The 22,460-nt window shown below is 38.9% G+C and overlaps 1 protein-coding gene across 1 annotated transcript in view; it reads left to right on the top strand.

Moving 5' to 3' along the window:
- Positions 1-16,511, top strand: part of WDR43 (WD repeat domain 43) — a 53,619-nt gene extending 37,108 nt beyond the window's left edge. The window contains exons 12-18 of the mRNA XM_055253983.2: positions 4,060-4,146; positions 5,453-5,484; positions 6,471-6,534; positions 9,741-9,854; positions 10,589-10,658; positions 14,720-14,769; positions 14,870-16,511. Coding sequence (XP_055109958.2) covers positions 4,060-4,146; positions 5,453-5,484; positions 6,471-6,534; positions 9,741-9,854; positions 10,589-10,658; positions 14,720-14,769; positions 14,870-15,052 — 600 coding nt within the window. The 3' untranslated portion in view covers positions 15,053-16,511. The remainder of the gene's footprint in view (positions 1-4,059; positions 4,147-5,452; positions 5,485-6,470; positions 6,535-9,740; positions 9,855-10,588; positions 10,659-14,719; positions 14,770-14,869) is intronic.
- Positions 16,512-22,460: the final 5,949 nt, after the last annotated feature.

The following is a 22,460-nucleotide window of genomic DNA, read 5'->3' as shown; positions in this document are numbered from 1 at the left end:
TACACTGTATTTAGTTGGTATGCCCCTTCTGTCTGTTGCAATTTAGTTTTTTGGAGAAGTTAGGTTATTTGCTTAGTAGAGAGTTCCATGTTCAAGATTTTGCATACTGCATCACTGTGGTATCATTTAACATATTGCTCTGTTTATCTTGTTCTTTATATAGGTTAGATCTAGAAGCTTGAAGATCTAGATCTGGTTAGATCTATAAGCTAGAAGAGATTCAGTTTAAAATCTTTTTTTTTGCAGGAACATTTCAAAGATGTTAATATGTAACTTTCATCAAGTGTCATAGGTTGTTGAAAGGGAAAATAAAATGCTGTTTATGAAAACACTTCTTAAATTGTATAGGTTACTTAGGGAGAAATAATAGGGAAGTGGTTGAATGTTGAAAAATTGTGTGCTTGAAAAGTTAGTAAAGAGCATAAAATACACATGCCCTTCCCCCCGCCTTTTTTTTTTTTTTTTAAATGAGACAGGGTCTCACTTTGTCACCCAGGCTGGAAGGGCAATGTTGCAATTGTAGCTCACTACATGAACTCCTAGGCTCAAGTGATCCTCCCACCTCAGCCTCCCGAGTATCACCATAGCCAGCTAATTTTTAAAATATTTTTGGTAGGAACAGGGTCTGCTGTGTTGCTCAGATTGGTTTCAAAGTCTTGTTCTCAAGTAATCCTCCTGCCTCAGCCTCACAAAGTGCTGGCATAGAATAACCCTTTCAGAAAATTTTTATTCTATTGATTGATTGATTGTCGCCCAGGCTGGAGTGCAGTGGCACGGTCTCAGCTCACTGCAACCTCTGCCTCCCAGGTTCAAGCGATTCTTCTGCCTCAGCCTCCTAAGTAGCTGAGATTATGGGTGTGCACCACCACACCCAGCTAATTTTGTATTTTTAGTAGAGACAGGACTTCAACTGCGTTTGCCAGGATGGTCTCAGACTCCTGATCTCCGGTCACCTGCCCCTCTTGGCCTCCCAGAATGCTGGGATTACAGGCGTGAGCCACCGCTCTCAGCCAAATAAACCCTTTTTTAAAAAAGAAAAGAATGGATGTTCTTATAATGTATTACCTAGGAGATTATGCATTTATATATTCTGTACTCTAAAAAGAAAGAGGTTAGTAACATTTTTCCTTCTAAAAATGTTTTCCCCCTTCCCAAAAGCTGCCTTATGAGGATACATGGTTATGAGGATATTAAAAATAGGAACAAAAGAAGAATGTTAGCAGTGACAGGGATACAACATGGGAGCTTCCAAGAGGTTAATACTCTCTGTCATGGAAAACCTGACATTAAGATTAATGGCATTTGGAAGGTGGAAACGTAACTCAATGAATTAGTGTGTAGCTTGTGCAAAAAGAGAAGCGTATTTATGTAATTCATGGCACCCATGGGAGATACTTTTAAATATTTTAAAAAGCATTTAAGTTAAATATTTTTAACAGTTCCATTTATAGTAGTACCGAAAAATACCTAGGGCGTATCTAAAACAGATAACTGTCTCTACACTGAAAATTGTAACAGTTGAGAGAGGTTAACGAAGACCTAAGTAAATAGAGATCTAAGCCCTGTTCATGGGTTAGAATATTCTGTGTTTTGGGGTGAAGAATTCTCCCCAAATAATCTATATATTTAATCCATTCTCAATTAAAATTCCAGCAGTCCTTGTCAGCCACCTTCGTAGAAACTGACAAACCTATCCTAAAATTTATGTGGAAATGCAAAGGACATGGAATAACCAAAGAAATGGTAAAATAAAGAGCAAGTTGGAGGAATCACCCAGTTGATTTCAAAATAAAGCTATAGTAGTCAAGATAGTTTGATATTGGTGAAAAAATAAATATAGATTAAGGGGCCAAAACAGAGTCCAGAAATAGACCACATGCAATTGGAAAAAAATGGATCTCAGTTTTATCTCACCTTACACAAAAATCAATGCAAAATAGACCATAGACTTGACTGTAAAACCTAAAACTACAAAACTTCTAGGAAAAAACAGAACACCTATGTGAACAAGAGTGGGGAAAGATTTCTTAGATATAGTACAAATGCATGAAATGTTAAAGAAAAAATTGGTCATTTGAACCTTATCAAAATTACAAACTTTTGTTCTTGGAAGAACAGTGTTAGGAGTATAACAAAACAAGGTGAGGGCTGGGAACAAAATATGAGCAACTCACGTTAGACAAAGGATTTGTATCTGGACTCAAAAGCAATTGGTAAAGGTTTGAACAGACACTTGACAATAGAATTCAGATGGCCAGTAAGCACATGTAAAGGTATTATGCATTATTAATTATCACAGAAAGGCAAATTAAAACCACAATGAAATAAAGCTTGCATACACCCCTTATAGGTTGATAAAAATGAGAAAGACAGACAATAATACCATCTGTTGGTGAGGATGTAGAACAGCTGAAATTCAAGTATGTTGCTGGTGGGAATGTAAATGGTATAACTACTTTGGAAAACAATTAGTTTATTAAAAATTGAGGATGTATCCACCGTATGATGGAGCCATTCTGCTGCTAGATATTTACCAGGAGAATAACACACATACGTTCATACAAAGACTTGCTCATGAATGTTCTTTGTAATGGCCCCAAACTGGAAAGAACACATATGTCCTTTAACAGGTGAATGGAGGAACAAATTGTTTATCTAGCAATATAAGTAATGTGTTATTAATAGACCAATAGTATTCATGAATCTCAAACTAAGGCTGTGAGAAAGAAGCCATGCAAAAAGTAATATAAATTCCTATTTATATAAAAATTCTGGAAAAGCAGACCAATATATAGTTCAGTAGCTGCCTGGGAATTGGGGTGGAAGGAGGGATACATTTAAAGGGACCCAAGGAGACCCGAGGGTGATACAGTGTTTATTTTTGTCATATCATAGTATTTGTTTCATGGGTAAAGAGTATGTCAAACTCATCAGGCAGTACACTTTAAATATATGGTGTTTATTTTGCTTCGTTTGTACTGCCGTAAAGTTGTAAAAGAAAAATCTTGTCTTCAACACCACCTTCTTAGTAGTTATAACTATGGCTTATAGGTTTGTTTCTTTACATACATCCTTGACAGAAATTAATGAGGCTGACTCCTCTGTTTATTATCATTTCGCTTAGCTTGGGATAACGTATTTTTATTTGCTTATTTTAAATTAGAAAATCATTACTAATTACTGAGACCGGGAGGTCAAAGCTGCAGTGAGCTGTGATCATGTCACTGCACTCCAGCCCAGGCAGCAGAATGAGGCCCCTGTTTCAAATAAATACATTAATAGGTTGGAAACTAACTTTCTCTGTTTTCGCCTTTTGGTGCCACTGCTGTTTCTATTCTGAGCATATTTATAGCAACAACCATCACCAAAAAATACATACACCATTAGGAAGACTCTCTGGGACTAAACCCTTTCAAAAGGACCCTAATTTTCATCTTCTACTTCTGTAAAACATGTGGGGCTTGAAGAAGTTGAACAACCTGTCCCAGAAGATGTGCTTCTAAGGGGCAGGACCAGAACTGATCTGCTCTGTGTCCTTTGCTGTAACCCAGTGTGGAGACTGGGTCTGTACCATAGATGTGCCCTTAAAGAGTTTTGATTCAAGCTGTCATTATGTCATCTTTTGATTGGCATAAAATTTTACCAAAATGTTGACACCTAATTTAAAAGGATTTCTTGCTAAGTAATTTTACTGTTTTGCTCACTCTAGGGTGGATACAGCCCAAATTTCATAAAATGGAGGTTTGGGAACATCTCTAAAGTGGCATATGTCTGTATTCAAGTGTCTAGAGATGTTTTAATAAAACACAAAGAAGTAAAATTACTTCAGTAATGAAGTAAATTTACTGATACCCAAAGACTGTGCTTGTCTGTTAAGCACAAAACGTAATATAACATACTCCATTCAGTCCCTCCAACCTTTATTTTTGCTAAATTCAGTTTGTAGTTTATTGCCTTGGTCTTAAATGATTTAAAGAATTCATTTTTACAGACTTTTTTTTTTCTGTGATGTCCTTGGTTTGTGAGTATGCTCATCTTAATCTTTTTATTTTCTCACAGAAAGTACTTCAAACTAGGAATGTAAACCTTATAAAGAAGACTGTATTAAGGATGCCCCTGCATACTGTTATTCCGTTGTTACAAGAGGTAACTGACTGCTTTTTTCATTTTAGCGTCCTAATGCCATGAGTTAAATGGAAAATTCAGTAGTTAGAGAAATGGATTTGTAATACGTGAGGACACATGGCATTTAGAGTGAGTAATGGATGGAGGAAAGTACTTTAGACAAAAAAAAAAAAAAAAAGTGAAATTAATTCCTGGGGCAATGAAAGGAAATGTCATTGACAGTTTTACCTTAATTCTGCTAATGGCTATTGTGTGTCTGTTTACCTGGAGGCACTTGGAACTTGTGGCACAGAATGCTGTATGTACAGGATGTCATCTACATGGGAATAATTGTTGTAAACACCCCAACATAAAGCTCCCAAATTCTCATTTTGGTTTTTCCCATTATGTCCTGTGAGGTACCTTAACCTAACACTGAAACCATTTTTATATGTATTGATTTTCTTAATCACAGATTGGTTGTTAATCTCTGTGACTGGCAATATGGAATTGGAGGTGGGAGGACTGCTTGGGCCCAGGAGTTAAGACTGTAATGCACTATGATTGTACCTTTAAATAGCCACTACACTCTAGCCTGGGCAACATAGCAAGACCCCATCTTAAAAAAACAAGTATACGTAATTTCACTGAAACTTGCCCTACAAGAGGGGGTATAAATTTTTAAAAATTAGACCTAAAAATAGAGTGTATTCTTTGTAATTAGAAATTATACCTGGTTTCCATTTGTCTAACATGCTGCTGAAGTATTTTGCAAGTACAGTTACGGTATTAACAGTGTGGGCTGGTGTACCGTTATTGGTAAGGGAAAACTCTGTACTTAAAAAAGCAGTGTCTTGTATAGAAAAGGGTGGTCATATGTTTTTGTAATACTGCCTACTATAAAAATTTGCCTAACCTTGATTTTTTTCTTTGTATTTTAAAAATTGAGATACAATTCACGTAGCATAAAATTTAACTCTTTTAAAGTATACATTTTAGTGTTTTTCAGTATGTTTGCAAGTTGTGCAATTGTCACCCCAAAAAGAAATCCTGTATCTGTTAGCAGTCACTCTCCATTCTTCCTTCTCCCTAGTTGCTGGCAATCACTAAGCTATTTTCTGTCTATGGATTTGCCGGTTCTGGATATTCCTTCATATAAGTCCTATCCTAGACTTTTATCAGCTGATTACTCTGATTATGGGAATGTATTCATAGACTGTATGATGCTGGTTTAAAATAGACTACTTATTAGAATAATAATTTCTCAATATTGTCATCGTATCATAGGAATTGCCAGCATTGGTTGCCTCTGAAGTGCTGTTGTTAATTGTGTGTTTCTCTCCCTTAGCTTACAAAGAGGTTACAAGGACATCCTAATAGGTAAGATTAAACAGGTGACTTAAAAACAGTGTTGTCTGACAGCATGAAATTAAATATTAGGTGGTTCTGATTTCTAAATAATAGAACTCTCTAAGTGTCAAATATTAGCCTCTCGCCGCCTCCCTTATTTTAAGTTGAATGATTCTTAGCGTTTTATTGTAGTTTTCTTTTGGAAAACTCCTAAATTGATACTTTAGCTTTATTAGCAGGTCATTTAAATGATTAGTCTTATTTTATTTAATAACTTAGTGTTGATATCATAGAATTGCTGCTTATAGTCTAACCTGTCGAACCTCTGATAGGTGCTTAAGACTGTAAAAATAATGTTTTAGCTAAAAGACTAAAGTATGTCTTTTTTCTTGATAATCTGATCAAACATTTAAATAAGATGACATATTAAAGATCCTAAGCTTATAGTATATTATCATCAGTATCTAGATAGTAAAATACATAGTTTTTCTTTAAAAAATTTTTTTTCTCTTGGGGTGCATTAGCCTTCTGAGCTCACAAAAGAGGAAAGCTAAATAATTCATTAATTATGACTGTTTTTTGCACATTTTTGGTCTATATTTGCCTTTTAATGTTAATGGAGGACTTTGCTATTCTTGACAGAATAGATTTTTATGTTTATCGTTAACATAAAATGCAAAACCAGTCGAACTCAATTTGGATGAAGATTACGGCCCTCTTATCAGTTAATTATGAAGTAAAGCATGGGTTTTATTCTTGAACTGTTTTAGAGGAAGGGGTTTTTGTCCTGTTTTCTGATGTGGCCCCCAATCCCTGCCCAAGATCTATGACACAGATTTCAGATAATCTGAAAGAAAAAACGGAAAGTGATATATACACAGTGATATATTTATTATAGTCATTTTCACAGAGCAACATTTATAGATCTTCACTTGTCTGTCTGGGTTTTTCTCATAACTCAGTTGAATTTACTTTTGAATTTGTGAACATTAGTTTACTTGGATTTTTTTTTCCAGTGCTGTGCTAATGGTTCAGTGGCTAAAATGTGTGTTAACAGTTCATGCATCATACCTGTCCACGGTGAGTCTTTTCAGCTTCTGTTGCCGAGTATGAATAGTTTGGCTTTGATAAGGATTGTAAACTTGACAAGTATGGCTGAACAAAACCATCCTTTCCCCATTTATCCTTCAGCCGTTAGATGCTTCCTTTAGAGATTTTGTTTTACCCCAGGTGCAATGACATGAGCCCTTTCATGATGTCACTGCTGTGGCTTTTTATAAATTGGTCTTCCCCACTCTGTCCGCCGGATGTAAGAATTAACATGTATTCTATAGAGATCTTTACAAATATAGAAAGGAGAAAAGTTATATAATGACATACTAGGATTTAGATGTTATACACACACACACACACACACACACACACACACGGCAGGTTTTAAATGTTTTTGTATATGCTAATGCGTCTGTCCTGCCTTGCTGCAGGAGGATAAAATGTAGTTAATGGTAACAGTAACATAAATAAATATTTACCACCTGACAATTTGCTGGTGCTGCTGTCAGCTCTGGATTAGCTATGCAAATAGAAGAGGGAAAGCAACACCAGAAAAAAAAAATTGTATTCATAATATGAGTTGGGTTCTTTGCCGCATCATTACATCCATTATATTTTAAGCTGGAAATAAAAGTATTCAATTTTTTTTCTTTATCTAGTGCTTTACATTAAGTTTTAAGTTTTTAGTGCACAGTTGAAAAAAATCCTGAATTGTTCTTTAAACTGTAGCTCTTCTTAACACAGTCTCACCCAACTCCTGCCTTGTCACAGTCCCTTATTCTCTGTCACTGACTCCTTTGCCTTTAGTGGCTTGAATTAGGGAAAACTTGGCTAATCTGCTTTGAGGTCAGCAGTTTGTTCTTTGTGTGTTTGGGGATAACTCGCTAAGATGCTGGAATGGGGTTGAGACAAACAACAGTAAGGATGGATCCTGGGTGTCCCAGCCTGCAGGAGGCTTGGGAGGTGGCCTGGGAGCACTGGTGAGAGGGTGGCTGAGGGGCATTGCAATTGCATGAACGATCCCAGCAGATGTCGGATCTTAGGACTCTGGATGGCAAATGGGGCAACACTAATGTGGCCTCAGTTACTTGCTTAGAAGTGAGGAGAGACCCAGGAGACCTTGTAGTGAAATCTTTTCTGGAATCAACTCCTGAGGTATAACCAGAATAGTCATGGTGTAACATTCAAGGTCATGGCAGAACAGACCAAAGAATGGTATAGGGAGGGCCCCTTAGCCCGTAGCAGTTATCGAGGAAACCATGGTTTTCCTCGCTCTTTTCTTTCATTTCTTCCTTCCTTTGCAGATATTTTTAAGTGCCTTCTCTAAGCCAAGGGCTATGCCAGGCATGGGGATTCAGCAATGTGCAAAACACTCTGGTCCCCATCTTCTTGGAGCTCATAGTCTGAACAGGGACACAAAAGGGAGGTGATAAATTGGAATGCAGTGACCTTAAACCTTGCTTTACTAATTTTTGTGTCTGTCCGCTGCTTAAAGTTAACATTTGAATGAAACACTTTTTTTACTAAAGTATCAGAAATAGGAGTGCAGGTAAAGGCTAATCAGAGGTAAAGAGTGGAGTCCCGGCAGGGCGCGGTGGCTCACGCCTGTAATCCCAGCACTTCGGGAGGCCGAGGTGGGTGGATCACGAGGTCAGGAGATCGAGACCATCCTGGCTAACATGGTGAAACCCCGTCTCTACTAAAAATACAAAAAATTAGCCGGGTGTGGTGGCAGGTGCCTGTAGTCCCAGCTACTCAGGAGGCTGAGGTAGGAGAATGGCGTGAACCTGGGGGACGGAGCTTGCAGTGAGCAGAGTTCGTGGCACTGCACTGTAGCCTGGGGGATGGAGCGAGACTCCGACTCAAAAAAAAAAAAAAGTGGAGTCCCTTTTTTCTGTAGTGCTACAGGGACACATAGAATATCCCGGGGGTTGGGGGTGAGGTGGGGAAGCCAGTGTTGTTCTTTTTTTTTTTTTTTTTTTTTTTTTCTTCCTTGAGACGGAGCTTCGCTCTTGTTGCCCAGGCTGGAGTGCAATGGCATGATCTTGGCTCACTGCAACCTCCGCCTCCTGGGTTCAAATGATTCTCCTGCCTCAGCCTCCCGAGTAGCTGGGATTACAGGCATGTGCCACCATGCCTGGCTAATTTTTGTATTTTTAGTAGAGATGGGGTTTCTCCATGTTGGTCAGGCTGGTCTCGAACCCCCGACCTCAGGTGATCTGCCTGCCTCAGCCTCCCAAAGTGCTGGGATTACAGGCATAAGCCACCACGCCTAGCTGCCAGCATTGTTCTTAGAGCCCAGAGATGGGAGGAAAATTAACCAGAGGCAGGTATTTGAAGGCAGTGGGACAGGAAGAGCCTTGTTCTGGACTTCCAAATGGCTTCCTTTAAAAAGAGGCATTTAAATTTTTCCAGTTGCTTTTTATAGGTGATCTAGGATAGAAGAATTATGGCCATCATGGTTTCCTTTCATAATGTTAAAAATGATCATCTATGTGAAAGCAGAGAGAACAAGGGGACTTTAAGATTTTATGAGAAAGGCAAATTACCATTGTTGTATTCCTCAACGAACCTGTAGGAGCCAGACCTTTATCAGTCGTGTTGTGTTCCAGATATAATAGCTATATTCTCAATACAAAAGACTCCAATGAGAGCAACATGGGAGCAAAAAAGAGAATGTCCTACTTTCATTTTTAAAATATGCTTCAGAGGACTCATTAACAGGAAGTATATTTAAAATGCAAAAGGTCAACTTTGTACTTTGTTCTACTGGTCTCTGGGAGCTGGGAAAAGGCTTCTCTACCTCTTTGGGGCCTTACAGTAAGGGTAGATAATATGCTAGCATCAGAGGATAAGATTCAGAGGAAAGCCTCTTTAGCCTGGAGATAATGTGGTAGAGGCATTTTTAATTTCCTGTCTACTTTATATTGGATATTGGCCTTATCTGAAATAATTTGATCAATACAGAAAAGTGCCACCTTGCAGTTTCACTCTGTTGCCCTTGCATCATTTTTTTTTAATAAGTATTATTTTTTCCTCTTAGGACATTGAGGGTCTTCTGTGAAAATTCATGATGTTGTTAGCCTGTGTTGCAAGTAGCCAGTGCCACTGGAAGTACTTGTAAGCAGATGTGTGTGGTGCAGTGGCTAAATACTGAGGCATAGCTGAGCATGATTTGCATGTTTGTCATCTCTAATATGTTAATAGTGCCAAATGATAACTTTTTTCTCTAGTTGCCTGACCTGGTACCCCAGCTGGGGACACTCTACCAGTTAATGGAAAGCAGAGTCAAAACTTTTCAGAAACTTTCACACCTTCATGGAAAGCTTATTCTTCTAATTACACAAGTGAGTAAATCATATTGTTCTGGGCTAAAACTTTTGGATATGGTAGGAATGGAGAGAGGAATAAGGATCATTTTGAGACAGGGTCTTGCTCTGTCACTCAGGCTGCACTGTGGTAGTGTGATCATAGCTCACTGCAGCCTCACTTAAGTGCCTCCCAAGTAGCTGGGACTACATGGATGCACCACCATGCCTGGCTAATTTTTAAAATTTTCGTAGAGATGGCATTGCCCAGGCTGGTTTTGAATTCGTAGGCTCAAAGGATCCTACCACCTTGACCTCCCAAAATGCTGGAATTACGGGCGTGACCCACCACGCCTGGCCGAGAGCTCCCTATTCCAGTAAGAAATTAATCAGGATCTAGTCTTTAACTTGGAAAGCTTATCAATTTGACAGTAAGAAAGTTTAGTTGTGCCTATTTCAACTTTTACCCAAATCTTTTTCTCACCATTATGTTTGAATTGTTATACAGTTAGTAAGTTATAGGATATTTATACAGTTAAAATTTTGGCACAGAAAGATATTCTAATCACCTCAGAGTTTTTCAGCTTTACAGAGTAATTCTTTCCCTCTTGTATTTGAAGGATTTTTTTGCTCTGTATTGTATGAAGGTCCTCCATTATGGTGGTGGAGGGTGAGTTAGCAGCAAGCAGTGGGGAAGGTTGGGTATACTGGTGGTCGTGATACTTGGGATATGTTTACACTCTACTTCAGAACAGTACTTTATCTTCTTCCAGGTAACAGCATCAGAGAAAACAATGGGAGCAACTTCCCCTGGACAGAAGGCAAAGTTGGTGTATGAAGAAGGTAAAGACTGGGGGCATGGGATGGAGTCTAGAGTTATGACATTCAGTTTTCAGTGACTGAGTTCTGTTATCTTTTTGAAAACATCAACGTAAGATCTTCCTTTGGCAAGCCTCTTCTAATTAAAATAGGCAAGTCTGTGGCAAAAATCTGTGATTCATCAGATAAGAAAAGAAAAGACACAAGTATAATACAGTGACAAAGGGCATTAGTTATGGAAAACATTTTTTTCTTTTCTTTTTTTTTTTTTTTTTTTTTTAAGACGGTCTCAGTCTGTCGCCTAGGTTGTAGTGCAGTGCCGTGATCACAGCTTGCTGCAGCCTCGACCTCCTGGGCTCAATGCAATCTTCCTGTCTCAGCCTCCTGAGTAGCTGGGACTACAGGCGTGCACCATCATGCCCGGCCAACTTTGGTATTTTTTTGTAAAGACAGAGTTTCACTATGTTGCCCAGGACGGTCTCAAACTCCTGGGCTCAAGTGATCCCAACATGCTTGGATTACAGGTGTGAGCCACCATGCCTGGCCAGCTATGGAAAAGATTTAAATAGAAGAACATTATATGAACAAACTTAGTGTAAATACATTAAACAATCTAGGTGGTATAGTTAATTTTTAAGGAAACATTCATGACCAAAATTGACTTTAAAAGAAATAAAAAGTTTGAAAAAGCCAGTAGCTCTGAAATTGACTTTATAAAACTTCTCACAAGATATGCCCAGATATTTTGAAGGTTATTTGATCAAGGCTTCAAATAACAAATCTTTTCTCGTTTTTTTTTTTTGCACAGAGTCTCTCTGTTGCTCAGGCTAGAGTGCAGTGGCTCGAAGTCGATTATAGCTCACTGCAGCCTCAAACTCTTACACTCAAGCAAGCCTCCTGCTTCAGCCTCTAGAGTAGCTGGGACTGTTGAGCCACCATGCCTGGCTAATTTTTTTTTTTGAAGGTAGAGATGAGGTCTCTTTGTTGCCCAAGCTGATCTGTGGCCTCAAAAACGGTCTTCTCGTGTCAGCTTCCCAAAGTGCTGGGAATAGAAGCATGACCCACAACACTGGGCTGTCCTTTTTGTCATGTACTAGCAATTTAGTCATTTTATGAGCCAAGTATAATCTTGATAACAAAACCTGGAAATGTCAAAAAGGGAACATTTTAGATCATCCTCAAATATCCTGAGTAGCAAATTGATTATAGAAGTGTAGGGTTACAGAGTTAATGTGCAATAATAGACAGCTAGACTGATAGATTGGCATAGCTACCGGTGAAAAACCTGTAGCTCTGTGGACTCTTGGTGTGTTTATTGATGGTATGTATTGTATCATTGTGGAGAAGATAGCCTGCTCAGTAAGTTGTTAGAAACACTGATAATTTATATGGAACAAAAAATTTTACCATTATCACATCACACATCACATTCCATATTGTGAGAAATGGATAAATTTGAAAGAGTGAAAATGGTCAGGTGTTGGTCATGATTTGGGAAATGGAAACTCATGCTGTGGTGGGAGTATGTGTGCATTCCTTTTAGAGAGCAACTTTATAATCTCAAAGTTGACAATTTGCATATCCTTCCATTCATCAAGGGCAGTCCCCAAGTGATGCCAAAGTGCTTGTGTGTATCCCAATGACCAGTACTTCTCCAAGTATGAACAGAGGACCTGTGGGGATGCCCAGAACTCTTTGAGTGGCTCATGATGTCCTCAACTTTTCAGTCAGTCATCTGTGGGAGGCTAGATTTCCTTCATATAGTTCAAATAAAACAACGTATCCAAAAAATAGAATGGAGAAGCAAATATGAGAAGTTTATAACAGTGCCACTCTACTTAGAATTTGTTATTGTTTTGGAAATTCCATTTTTCAATTTTAGTGTATATGCTGCTGAAGAGAGCACAGAAATACCATTTTTCATTAAAATATGATTTGTGTTAACATGTAATGGATGGACATTTGTAAACAGATTAAATATTCTTAAATTTAAAAATTGAATTTGAATGTGATAAATATAGGTAGACTTTTCCCACATAAACAAAAACTTTTTGGAGCCCTCAGTTTTTTAAGAATGTGTAAGCATTTTAAGGCTAAAAGGCTTGACAACATAGTTTTAAAACATATATGTAAAGAGATTATGTAAGTGTGTTCATTGCAGCCTTTATAATTAAGAAAAAGACTTGTAAACAACATAATTCTTCATTAGTGGGAGCATGTTTAAAATGATTTATTCCTTTAGCATACCATTAGTGAGAGTGCCTGGAGTTGAGGTCAAGTTAACATGCATAAGTTTGATTACAAAACCAAGTCAAAAAATGATACCTTCTGTGTAGCATCGTGTAATTGTATTAGTAAGCAAAATAAGGGTGGCCTGAACATAATCTCTGCGATACTGCAACATTCGATTTGATAACTGAGGTGGCTACTAAACGACTAACGGGTGGTTAGTGTAGACAGCGAAGCTGGACAAAGGGATGGTTTACCTCTCCGGCCAGGCGGAGCCAGGTAGCATGGCACTTCATCACGCTGCACATAACAGGGCGCAATTTAAAACTTAGGGATCCTTGATTTGTTACGTTTTCCATTTAATATTTTTGGACTGCAGTTGCCAGGGGAAACTGAAACTGGGGAAAAGGAACGCATATTGGGGGAGCTGCTGCATATGTCTTTCGTGAATATGTACATGTGTAATTCATGGGTAGTATGATGTACATGTTATAACAACATACTGGGGGATGAGAAGCTCACAATGGTTGTTTCTTTTGGGGAATGGGCTTAGGGAGATGGGCATGTAAGGGAACTTCATCTGGAGATAGACTTATTTTCTTAAGAAAAAGTAGATAGAAGAAGAATGTTAGAGTATCTTAAAAAAAAATAGGAATCCCATTCTGTATTATTGGATAACATTAGCACACCTAACGAAATCAATTCCTTAGTTTTATCCAATGCCCAGTTTATCTTCATCTTTCTCCAGTTATCCATAAAATATCCTTTAAAGCTGTTTTTCCCAAACTAGACTCGAGTTTTGCATCATGGGGTTGAATCTGGCTACTGTGTTTCTGAAGTCTCTTTTTAGTCTTTAAGAACTCCCTTTTTCATGACATGGCCTTGGTGAAGAGACTGGGAAGTGTATTTCACAGAATGCCCCACCTTATGGTTGTGGATTTGCTTCCTTTGGTTTCTTTTAATTTGCTTCTCTAAGCTACAGTTCCTTTAAACTGGATGTGAGGTCTAAAGGTTTGATTAGATTTTATTTTTGGAGGGGTTGCATCAATGCTGATCATTCATACTGCATCACACCAAGAACCACATTGTGCATGTTCACAGTTTTTTCCTCTCCATTGTGAGATGTCTTCCTTAGTGCTTAGAAAATAATCTAGCTGTGTTAATTTTTGTTTTAACGTTTGCGTGTTTTCCCCCCAACAATCATACATCTAATATATCAGTTGCTAATATTTCATCATTAATACTTTATGGGTTAAAAAATAATGCTAATTCTTCCATTTCATTTATAAGCCAGCTTTTCTGTGTTGAATTTTTCCTCATCCACTGGGGCTATTTGGTGTCCCTGATATGGCTTAGTATTTAAAGATGAGATTTTTGTAAGGCTTTGGCTAATTGGTTTGGACTGGTGAGATCTTGAAGGAACAATATAATGAATATACTTTTATACATGTAAGAATAAATTAGCCAGGTGTGGTGGCTCATGTCTGTAATCCCAGCACTTTGGGAGGCAGACATGAGTGGATCCTTTGAGTCCAGGAGTTTGAGATCAGCCTGGGCAACATGGCGAAACCCCGTCTCTACCAAAAATTAGCTGGGTGTGGTGGCTACTCAGGAGGCTGAGGCAGGAGCCTGAGGCTTGAACCCGGGAGGCAGAGGCTGCAGTGAGCCAAGATTGCTCTACTGCACTCCAGCTGCAAAAAAAAAAAAAAAAAATTAATGTTATTTCTTAGTTGGATAATTGCTAAATATAAATAATATTTCTAAAAGTAAATTCAGGAATCTGGTTCTGTTTAATTTCCAGGCTATACCCTCTGCTTTGTTCTAAAATTAAGGCTGGGTTCTTTCTCCCCTTACAGAATCTTCTGAAGAGGAGTCTGACGATGAAATAGCAGATAAGGATTCTGAAGTGAGTGATTTCTTCCCTGTATATACATCGGCCTTTATATCCTCATACTCTGTAAGAATGAGGCCTTCATGAATGCTTTCCTTGTTGGTATTTCGACTAGGATAATTGGGATGAAGATGAGGAGGAGAGTGAAAGTGAAAAAGATGAGGATGTTGATGAAGAGGAAGATGAGGATGCCGAAGGAAAAGATGAAGAAAATGGTGAGGACAGAGATACAGCAAGTGAAAAAGAATTAAATGGAGATTCTGACTTAGATCCTGAAAATGAAAGTGAAGAAGAATGAAGACAGCTAAGCAAGCCGGTCAAACTATATAAACTGGCTCACCTTGCCCAGTGGTGAGGGCTGCCTCTGTGCCAGGATGCCAAGGACCGCTGCACATTTCCAAATTCACAGCAGTGGATCCCATGCGACTTTGCTGTCCTGAGCACACCAGACTTGACTGTGTAAATAAGAGTGTTTCATTCAAATGTTAATAAACTTTACACAGTATATAGACACATTTTCTGCAATGTACTGACATCAGTGTCCAATATATGGTATATTTTTATAATATAATATCCTAGTATGATTGGTTATATCAAGAATTGACAAGTGCAGATAAAGACCTTTCCCATAGGAGTTCAAGAACTGGACTGTTGTGAAGAAGTCAGCTCTTATCTCAGGTTGGTATCTTTCATCAAATCCAGATGCAAAGCAGCACTAGTGAAAATTTTTTTACTTTAGTACATTTAATTTGGTACATTTTCATAAAATATGAAGGGATAACTACAAACTGGAGTAAAAATGATGGTAATTAAAAAAAATCATCAGTATCCCTAGCTTGTCTATTAGCTGTGATAATCTGACTTGAGTCAGATTGAATATTTGGAGTGCTTCCCCAGAATAACCACTTATTTTTTAAGCTGTCATGTGAAGTATTTTTTTAAAACAAAACAAAAATTATGATCATTAAAAATCATGTTAAGGATTAGCCATGTTAAGGATTTTTCTTGACTGCAAATTACTTGTAAAGAATCATCAGTATATAGGTTAGAAGTGCTCATTACCTGAAACTTTTAAAAAAATTCAGTTATAGCTGCTTTTGAAGAGGTTTCCATTTTTATTTAAATTACTAATGGATGAAAGAACAATTGTTTATTTTTTCTCTTTGGTTTTAGATATTAATGATAACCTTGTTGGAATTTTTTTCCAAAGAAAATATTTTTATAATTAAATAATTTAATGTTTTTCTTCCTTTTCATTACCTACTCTTGGCAGTGTTAGGGTATCTGTTTACCTTTAAAATGATAAATCTCACTCAAGATTTTTTATGTATGTATAAATATTTTGGTGTGCTACAAAAGCCTTTGCAAATTATCAGTAGTTTTTTGTTGTTGTTGTTTTTTTTTTTTTTTTTTTTTTTTTTTTTTTTTTTTAAAGAATGAGCCGATATTGGCTTAGTGCTCACTAGGGGACATGCAGATGGAAGCTCACCTCTAAGAAAGGGCTGGGCAGATGGATTTATTTTTTCCCACCTGTGAATATTTAAAACAAAACCATTATCTTTGAGGGACTTTTTAATACCAATGACAGAACAGAGATTTGTGTGCTCAACTTAAGAGCCAGAGCCATATAAGCATCTTGGGAAAGCAAGTTTGAACCAGCTGCTGGTGTAATGTACAGTTATATTTGTCTATAAATGGAGCTGTTTATGGCAATTTAATACCATTCTCTTTGTAAAGTGAATAAATATTCATCTTTACCCAGTGCTTGTCTTGTGGTGTATGTAGAGGAATACAGCCACATGTTTGGGCTTGTGGTGTGAAGGTTTTTAAAAAGCAATTTTGCTCCCCTGGCATTAAATAGGTAAATGCTTTCAAAGCTTGTGGATAACCTAGAATTTGCAACGAAGTGAAAGAACCAAGACATTTGTGTTAGTCTAGTGTCAGCTATAGCTGGTTGATTCTTCGTGCATTGCCACTTGGCTGGGTTGTGACTTCACAACCCAGGGCTGTAGTGACAATAAAGAAAGAGGCCTGTGCTGATAAATTCATTCCTTTATTGGTAACCAACACTTGGCCTATGAGTCCGATTTCCCTTATACCTGACTCTGCCTAAAGAAGTAAATGATGACAACCATATGGTAATTTCTAATTATTTTTTTGGTTTAGAAAAATCCAGAGTTAAATTAGTGTTGTTACAAAAAGAATCTTCTATTTTTAGAGTATTTCATTGTCTTTTTCCACTCCTAAACCAGGCAACAAAGTTTGCATGTGTGTTTTCTTTTTTGAGAATAATTTTTCTTCCCAACTTTTTATGCTGAAAAATTTCAGCCCTCCAATCACTATCAAGTTAGTAATCATATATTGTAATTACTTGTCATATTGCTCTAATAATTCAGAATAGTCACCCTCATGCTGTGTGTGTGTGTGGATTTTAATATTTAAATGAGTTCACATAAATTAAGTCATGTTGTAGAATGTCCTACATTGTGGTTTTGTCCAGTTGTTTCCTTATGATTAGACTCTGGTTTAAATACTTTATGGCAGCAATCCTAAAAAGGTGGTGGTATTTGAGATGAATTTTTAAAAGTGAATTATTTGGGTATAAATGAATATGAGTATGTTTTAATGTGAGTAGATGTCAGGGCCTCAGGTTTGGGGCTTTTGAAGCCGTAGTGCGATGGTTAATGCTTCAAGTGAGGCTCAGAAATTGGAACTTCATAATGGAAACATCAGGTGCATTGATATATCTGGGGTTGTTATAATTCCATTGGAGGTTAATGCCCAACATGCTACATTCATTGATTCAGCAAGTGCTTCTTGATTGCCTACTCTGTGTCAGGGATTATTTAGTAGCTTGATACATAACCATTGAACAGCAGCAATGGAGGATATCTGCCTTTGAGAAGCTGACATTCTACCAGGGAGACGATGGCCATAAACAATGTATGAGTGAGTAAATGCCAACCTTTTTGGCATCAGGGACTGGTTTGGTGGAAGGTAGTTTTTCCACGGACTGGGTAGGGGAGGGGATGGTTTCAGGATGATTCAAGCACATTACATTTATTATGTACTTTATTTCTATTATTATATTGTAATATATAATGAAGTAATTATACAGCTCACCATAATGTAGAATCAGTGGGAGCCCTGAGCTTGTTTTCCTGCAACTGCACATTTCCATCTGGGGGTGATAGAAGACAGTGACACATCATCAGGCATTAGATTTTCAGAAGGAGCATGCAACCTAGATCCCTCACAGTAGGGTCCTCCTATGAGAATCAAATGCTGCTGCTGATCTGACAGGAGGTGGAGCTCTGGCAGTGATGTGAGTGATGGGGAGTGGCTGTAAATACAGATGAAGATTTGCTGGCTGACCCTCCACTCACCTGTTGTGCAACCCAGCTCCTAACAGGCCACGGACCTATGTTAGAAGGTGGCAACCTACAGGTGGAATAGATTAAGGAGGCTGGGAGTTAGGGTGGGGCAGTGCTGGTTGCAGAATTAAATATGTCATCAGGATAGGGCTTATTGAGAGGGAGAGATTTGAATATAGACTGGGAAGAGGTGAGAGTCAGCGAAGTGGGTATCTGGGGAAGAGAAAAGAGCTTGAGTCTAGTCTAAGGTCTGCTTGAGCCTGATGTATGAAAGAGGCGGTCCATGTGGTGCATAGTGAGGAGATTAAGCAGAAGGTAGTGAGCAGTCAGGTTGCGTAGGGCCTTGAGGCCATTGTAGGGACATGCTGACTGACAAGAGAGCTTGAGCGGAAGAGTGACACAGTCTGCCTTCTGTGTTAAGAATTCAGTATCATCCTGGCTGTTGTGTTGAGAAAGCACTGAAGGGCAGTTTCTTGTAAGGCAGAAACCGGTAGGGTGCTTTTAGAGCAATCCAGGGAAGAGATACGGTAACTTGGGTCAGGGTGGTATTACTGGAGTTGGAAAGAATTGGTTGGCTTCTGATATTTGGAAGTTAGAGCTGATGGGATTTCTTATGAGATGTGCAAGGAAGCCAGAAGGCAGGTATGATTCACAGGTGCTTTTTGCTAGCACCTGGATGCTGCTGTGGGTAGAGTGGGTTTGTGAGGGGAGATCAGGAACTGAGTTCTGGACATGTTGAGTTATAGATACTTATTACGCATGCAGGTACATACCCACGTAATTTGGGGGAGAGGTTGGGATGGAGGTAGTAATTTGGTGTTGGCATGGATGTGACGTTAAAGCCATCCAAGACCGGGTGAGCTTCCCAAGGGCATGGTCTGAATAGAGAAAGAGCCCCCAGGCCTGGCCCTGGGCAGGAGCAGGGACCCCAGGGATCCCAAGAAAGAGTGAGAGTGAGGTAGGAGGAACTGCTCTTTGTTCTATTCTCTTCAAATTTGAATTATCTCTTTTTTTTTTTTTTTCTTTTTTGTGGAGACAGGGTCTCGTTCTCACCCAGGCTGGAGTGCAGTGGCATGATCATGCTTCCCAGGCTCAAGTGATCCTTCCGCCTCTCATCCTCTTGAGTAGCTGGAACTAGAGGTGCACACCACCATGCCTGGATAATTTTGATACTTATTTTGTAGAGATTGGGTTTCGCCGTGTTGGTGGTCCTAAACTCCTAGGCTCAAGTGATCTCCTGCCTTGGCCTCCCAAAGTGCTGGCTGGGCGTGGTGCTTAGGTGCAAGCCACCACGCCTGACCAGATTTGCATTCTTGCCATCCCTTAGCTGTAGTTTCTTTCAGTTGTAATTGGTAAGATAACTGGTGAACCTACCCAAGCGGCAGTGGCTTTTCCAGTGCTCCTCCTGTGACCATTTGTGATCATGTCTTTGAAGACAACTCAGGCATAAAATTAGATTTTCTTTTAATCAAACGTAGTTAGCCTTTGACTTTTGTGGCACCTCAGCACTGTCCTTATGCTGACAGAATTGTGCGGTAGATCACAAAGCAGTGGCAGAATGAGAAGCTGTAGCAGTGTAACAGGATTAGCAGGCGTCATTCAGACTGAGGACGCCTGGTGTGGATAAAGTATGGGATGGGTAGTGCTTCGTCTGCATGGTGCCGGCTGACTCTGTGTGAGGACACTGGGTTGGCTGTACCCATCCATACTATAACTTGTGTTCATATGTGTGTGGGTAATTTTTAATATGAAAATATTTCTGAGAAAAATAAATAGCTGGGCATGGTGGCATACGCCTGTTGTCCCAGAACAATTACAAGTCATTGTGTAGAAAGCAGTGCAAAATGAAGTTTGCTTGGATGTCATATGAAAAATCCAAAGGTTGAAAATTACCACTTTAAAATGGCCTGGCATATCCTAGGTAATAATGGCTCAAAGGGAGAGGAAATACATCTTTCGGGTGCTAAAGTTAGAAAGGGCTTTTAAAGGGAAATAAAAGTGAGGTAATGAAGACATTTTGCCCCAGGCTTGCCCATGGCCCTGTTGTAGTTTAATTTATTAGAGATTCCTCCCTGACCTAGAGCTGTCCAGAAAGTTCAACAGAGAGACTGGAAGCAGCACTGAAGTCGAGCGAGGACTCAGCAGCTCCCTTAGTTAGTCCTGTGTGGTCATGATGTTCCAAAGCTGGGCCAAAGCTTTGCAGGTTCAGAAACTTCAAATTTTGTTCTTGTCTCTAGATTTGATGCAATTTCACAGAGTCGAATCGCTAACCTGGCTTCCAAGAGAAATTGTGTTTGCATGTTGTATTTATTTGCGACAAGTAACATTCCTCTCAGTGGAGCAGGATGTTCTCGTTGGGTGGTGACCCTTCTTTGTACTCAGGGGAGTTGCATAATAAACCAGTTTCATAATTGAAAGATTGTGTTTGGACCAGAGTGTGGAACTGGGGTAAGAGAAATGAACTGGATGGCCTTCGTAGCTGGTGGTGTGGACAAGGCCTGGCCTGTCTGTACTGATGAGGTTGGAGTTCTTGGCTCTGTTGTGTGCTGTGCTAGGTCCTCTTACTGCCTGCTGACCACTCTCCTTTTGTTAACAGGAATTGTTAACAAACAGTTGACTGGCTGGAATTTGGATGTTTTGAGTCTCCTCAGGCACCCACTTAGAGTTGCTGGTCAGGGCGCTTTCTCATAGTTTAGGGATAGCTTGCTGTTGAGCATGGGTTCCCTAGGAATATGGTTATACCTAAAAAACAAGCTGGATAGATTCAGCCAGACTTTGACGTTGTTAATTCATGACTCAACCTCGACAAAGGCCTCTCCCTTTTTTTTTTGTGGCAAAATATACATAACATTTACCATGTTAATCATTTTTAAGTGTACAGTTCTGTCATGAAGTATAGTCACATTGTTGTGCAACTAGCAGTCTTTCAGTTGGGGACTTTCGTGGTTTGATGAGGTACAAGAAATAAAAGGAGGGCAGACAGGAAAGCAAGTCAGTCTGTTGTGAGAAGAGACTACATTGGGGTCCAGAAGCCGAGTGCTAGTTCTGGGTCCACACTACAGCGTGGCAGTTATAACTCGACTTCTTTTTTCTGGAGTGTGACGGAAGAGTAACAGCAGTGCCACCTGTCTCATGGATGCTGTAAGAACCTCACTGAGCAGCGTCTGTGGGTACACGTTGAACATCAGAGTGCAGCATCTGGCTAAGGGATTATTTTCAGAGCACTTAATTGTTAACATGATGGGGGAATAAGTTCTAACGGAAATTCTTTTTTGTCTTTGGCGTTATCAAGAAATCCAGACACAGCCTTATGGGTGGACACAGTTCCCCTTTCCAAAGGTGAAAAAGGGAACTTAATACAATGTTTTTTAAAATAAGATTGTAACAATCTATTGTTTTGAAAGCCAGTGACATGTTCATTCAGCAAATTTGGCAAAGAAGGAAAATAAAATCATATAACAGAGATAACTATAATGTTTTGGTGTATCTCTTTAATTTCTCTCTGCATGAATACACATGCTTTTCTTAGGAAACTGGAATCAATATATATTCATTTTATCATCTTTCACACAATATCATTGTCAATTATCCTTTGAAATCATGTCTGTGGTTCTCACTATTCCACTCATGTTATACTTTCACTGTTCTCATGTTTTAATTTGCTGTAGGTAATGCTAGAGGGAACATTCTCAGACACATTCTGTATTTTTCTTAAAATGTATCCTTATGAGATATTTCTAGGAGTAGTGTTACTGAGAAAAATGACATACATACTCCCTTAAGACTTAAGAAATATACCAAAATCCCTTTCCAGAAACGTTCCATCAATTTTAGGCTCCTATCATAAGCAGTGTTTTTATTTCCATTTCATCATGACTCAGTTTAACTAGTTTTTTTAATGTTCATTGCCATTTGTGTTTCTTTATTGTGGGTTTAGATCCTTGTCCATGCTTAAAAAGGCATTGTCTTATTTATCTATAAAGTCTTTTTATAAAAGAGAATCATTCCTTTCCAAACATGTGCCGCAAATATTTTCCACGGTTTGCCTTTTCATTTTTTTGACACTACTTTTCTTTTTCTTTGAGACAGAGTCTCACTATGTCACCCAGGCTGGAGTGTAGTGGCGTGATCCCAGCTCACTGCAGCCTCCGCCTCCCGAATTGCAAGCAATTCTCCTGCCTCAGTTTCCCGAGTAGTTGGGATTATAGTTGCGTGCCACCATGCCTGGCTAATGTTTGTATTTTTAGTAGAGATGGGTTTTCACCGTATTGGTTAGGCTGGTCTCAAACTCCTGACCTCAAGTGATCTGCCTGCCTCAGCCTCCCAAAGTGC

The sequence above is a fragment of the Symphalangus syndactylus genome, chromosome 18 (assembly GCF_028878055.3).
Source record: "Symphalangus syndactylus isolate Jambi chromosome 18, NHGRI_mSymSyn1-v2.1_pri, whole genome shotgun sequence".
NCBI classification, from domain to species: Eukaryota; Metazoa; Chordata; class Mammalia; order Primates; family Hylobatidae; genus Symphalangus; species Symphalangus syndactylus.
Note: the sequence above shows the minus strand (reverse complement) of the source record. Positions and strands in the feature narration are given on the sequence as shown.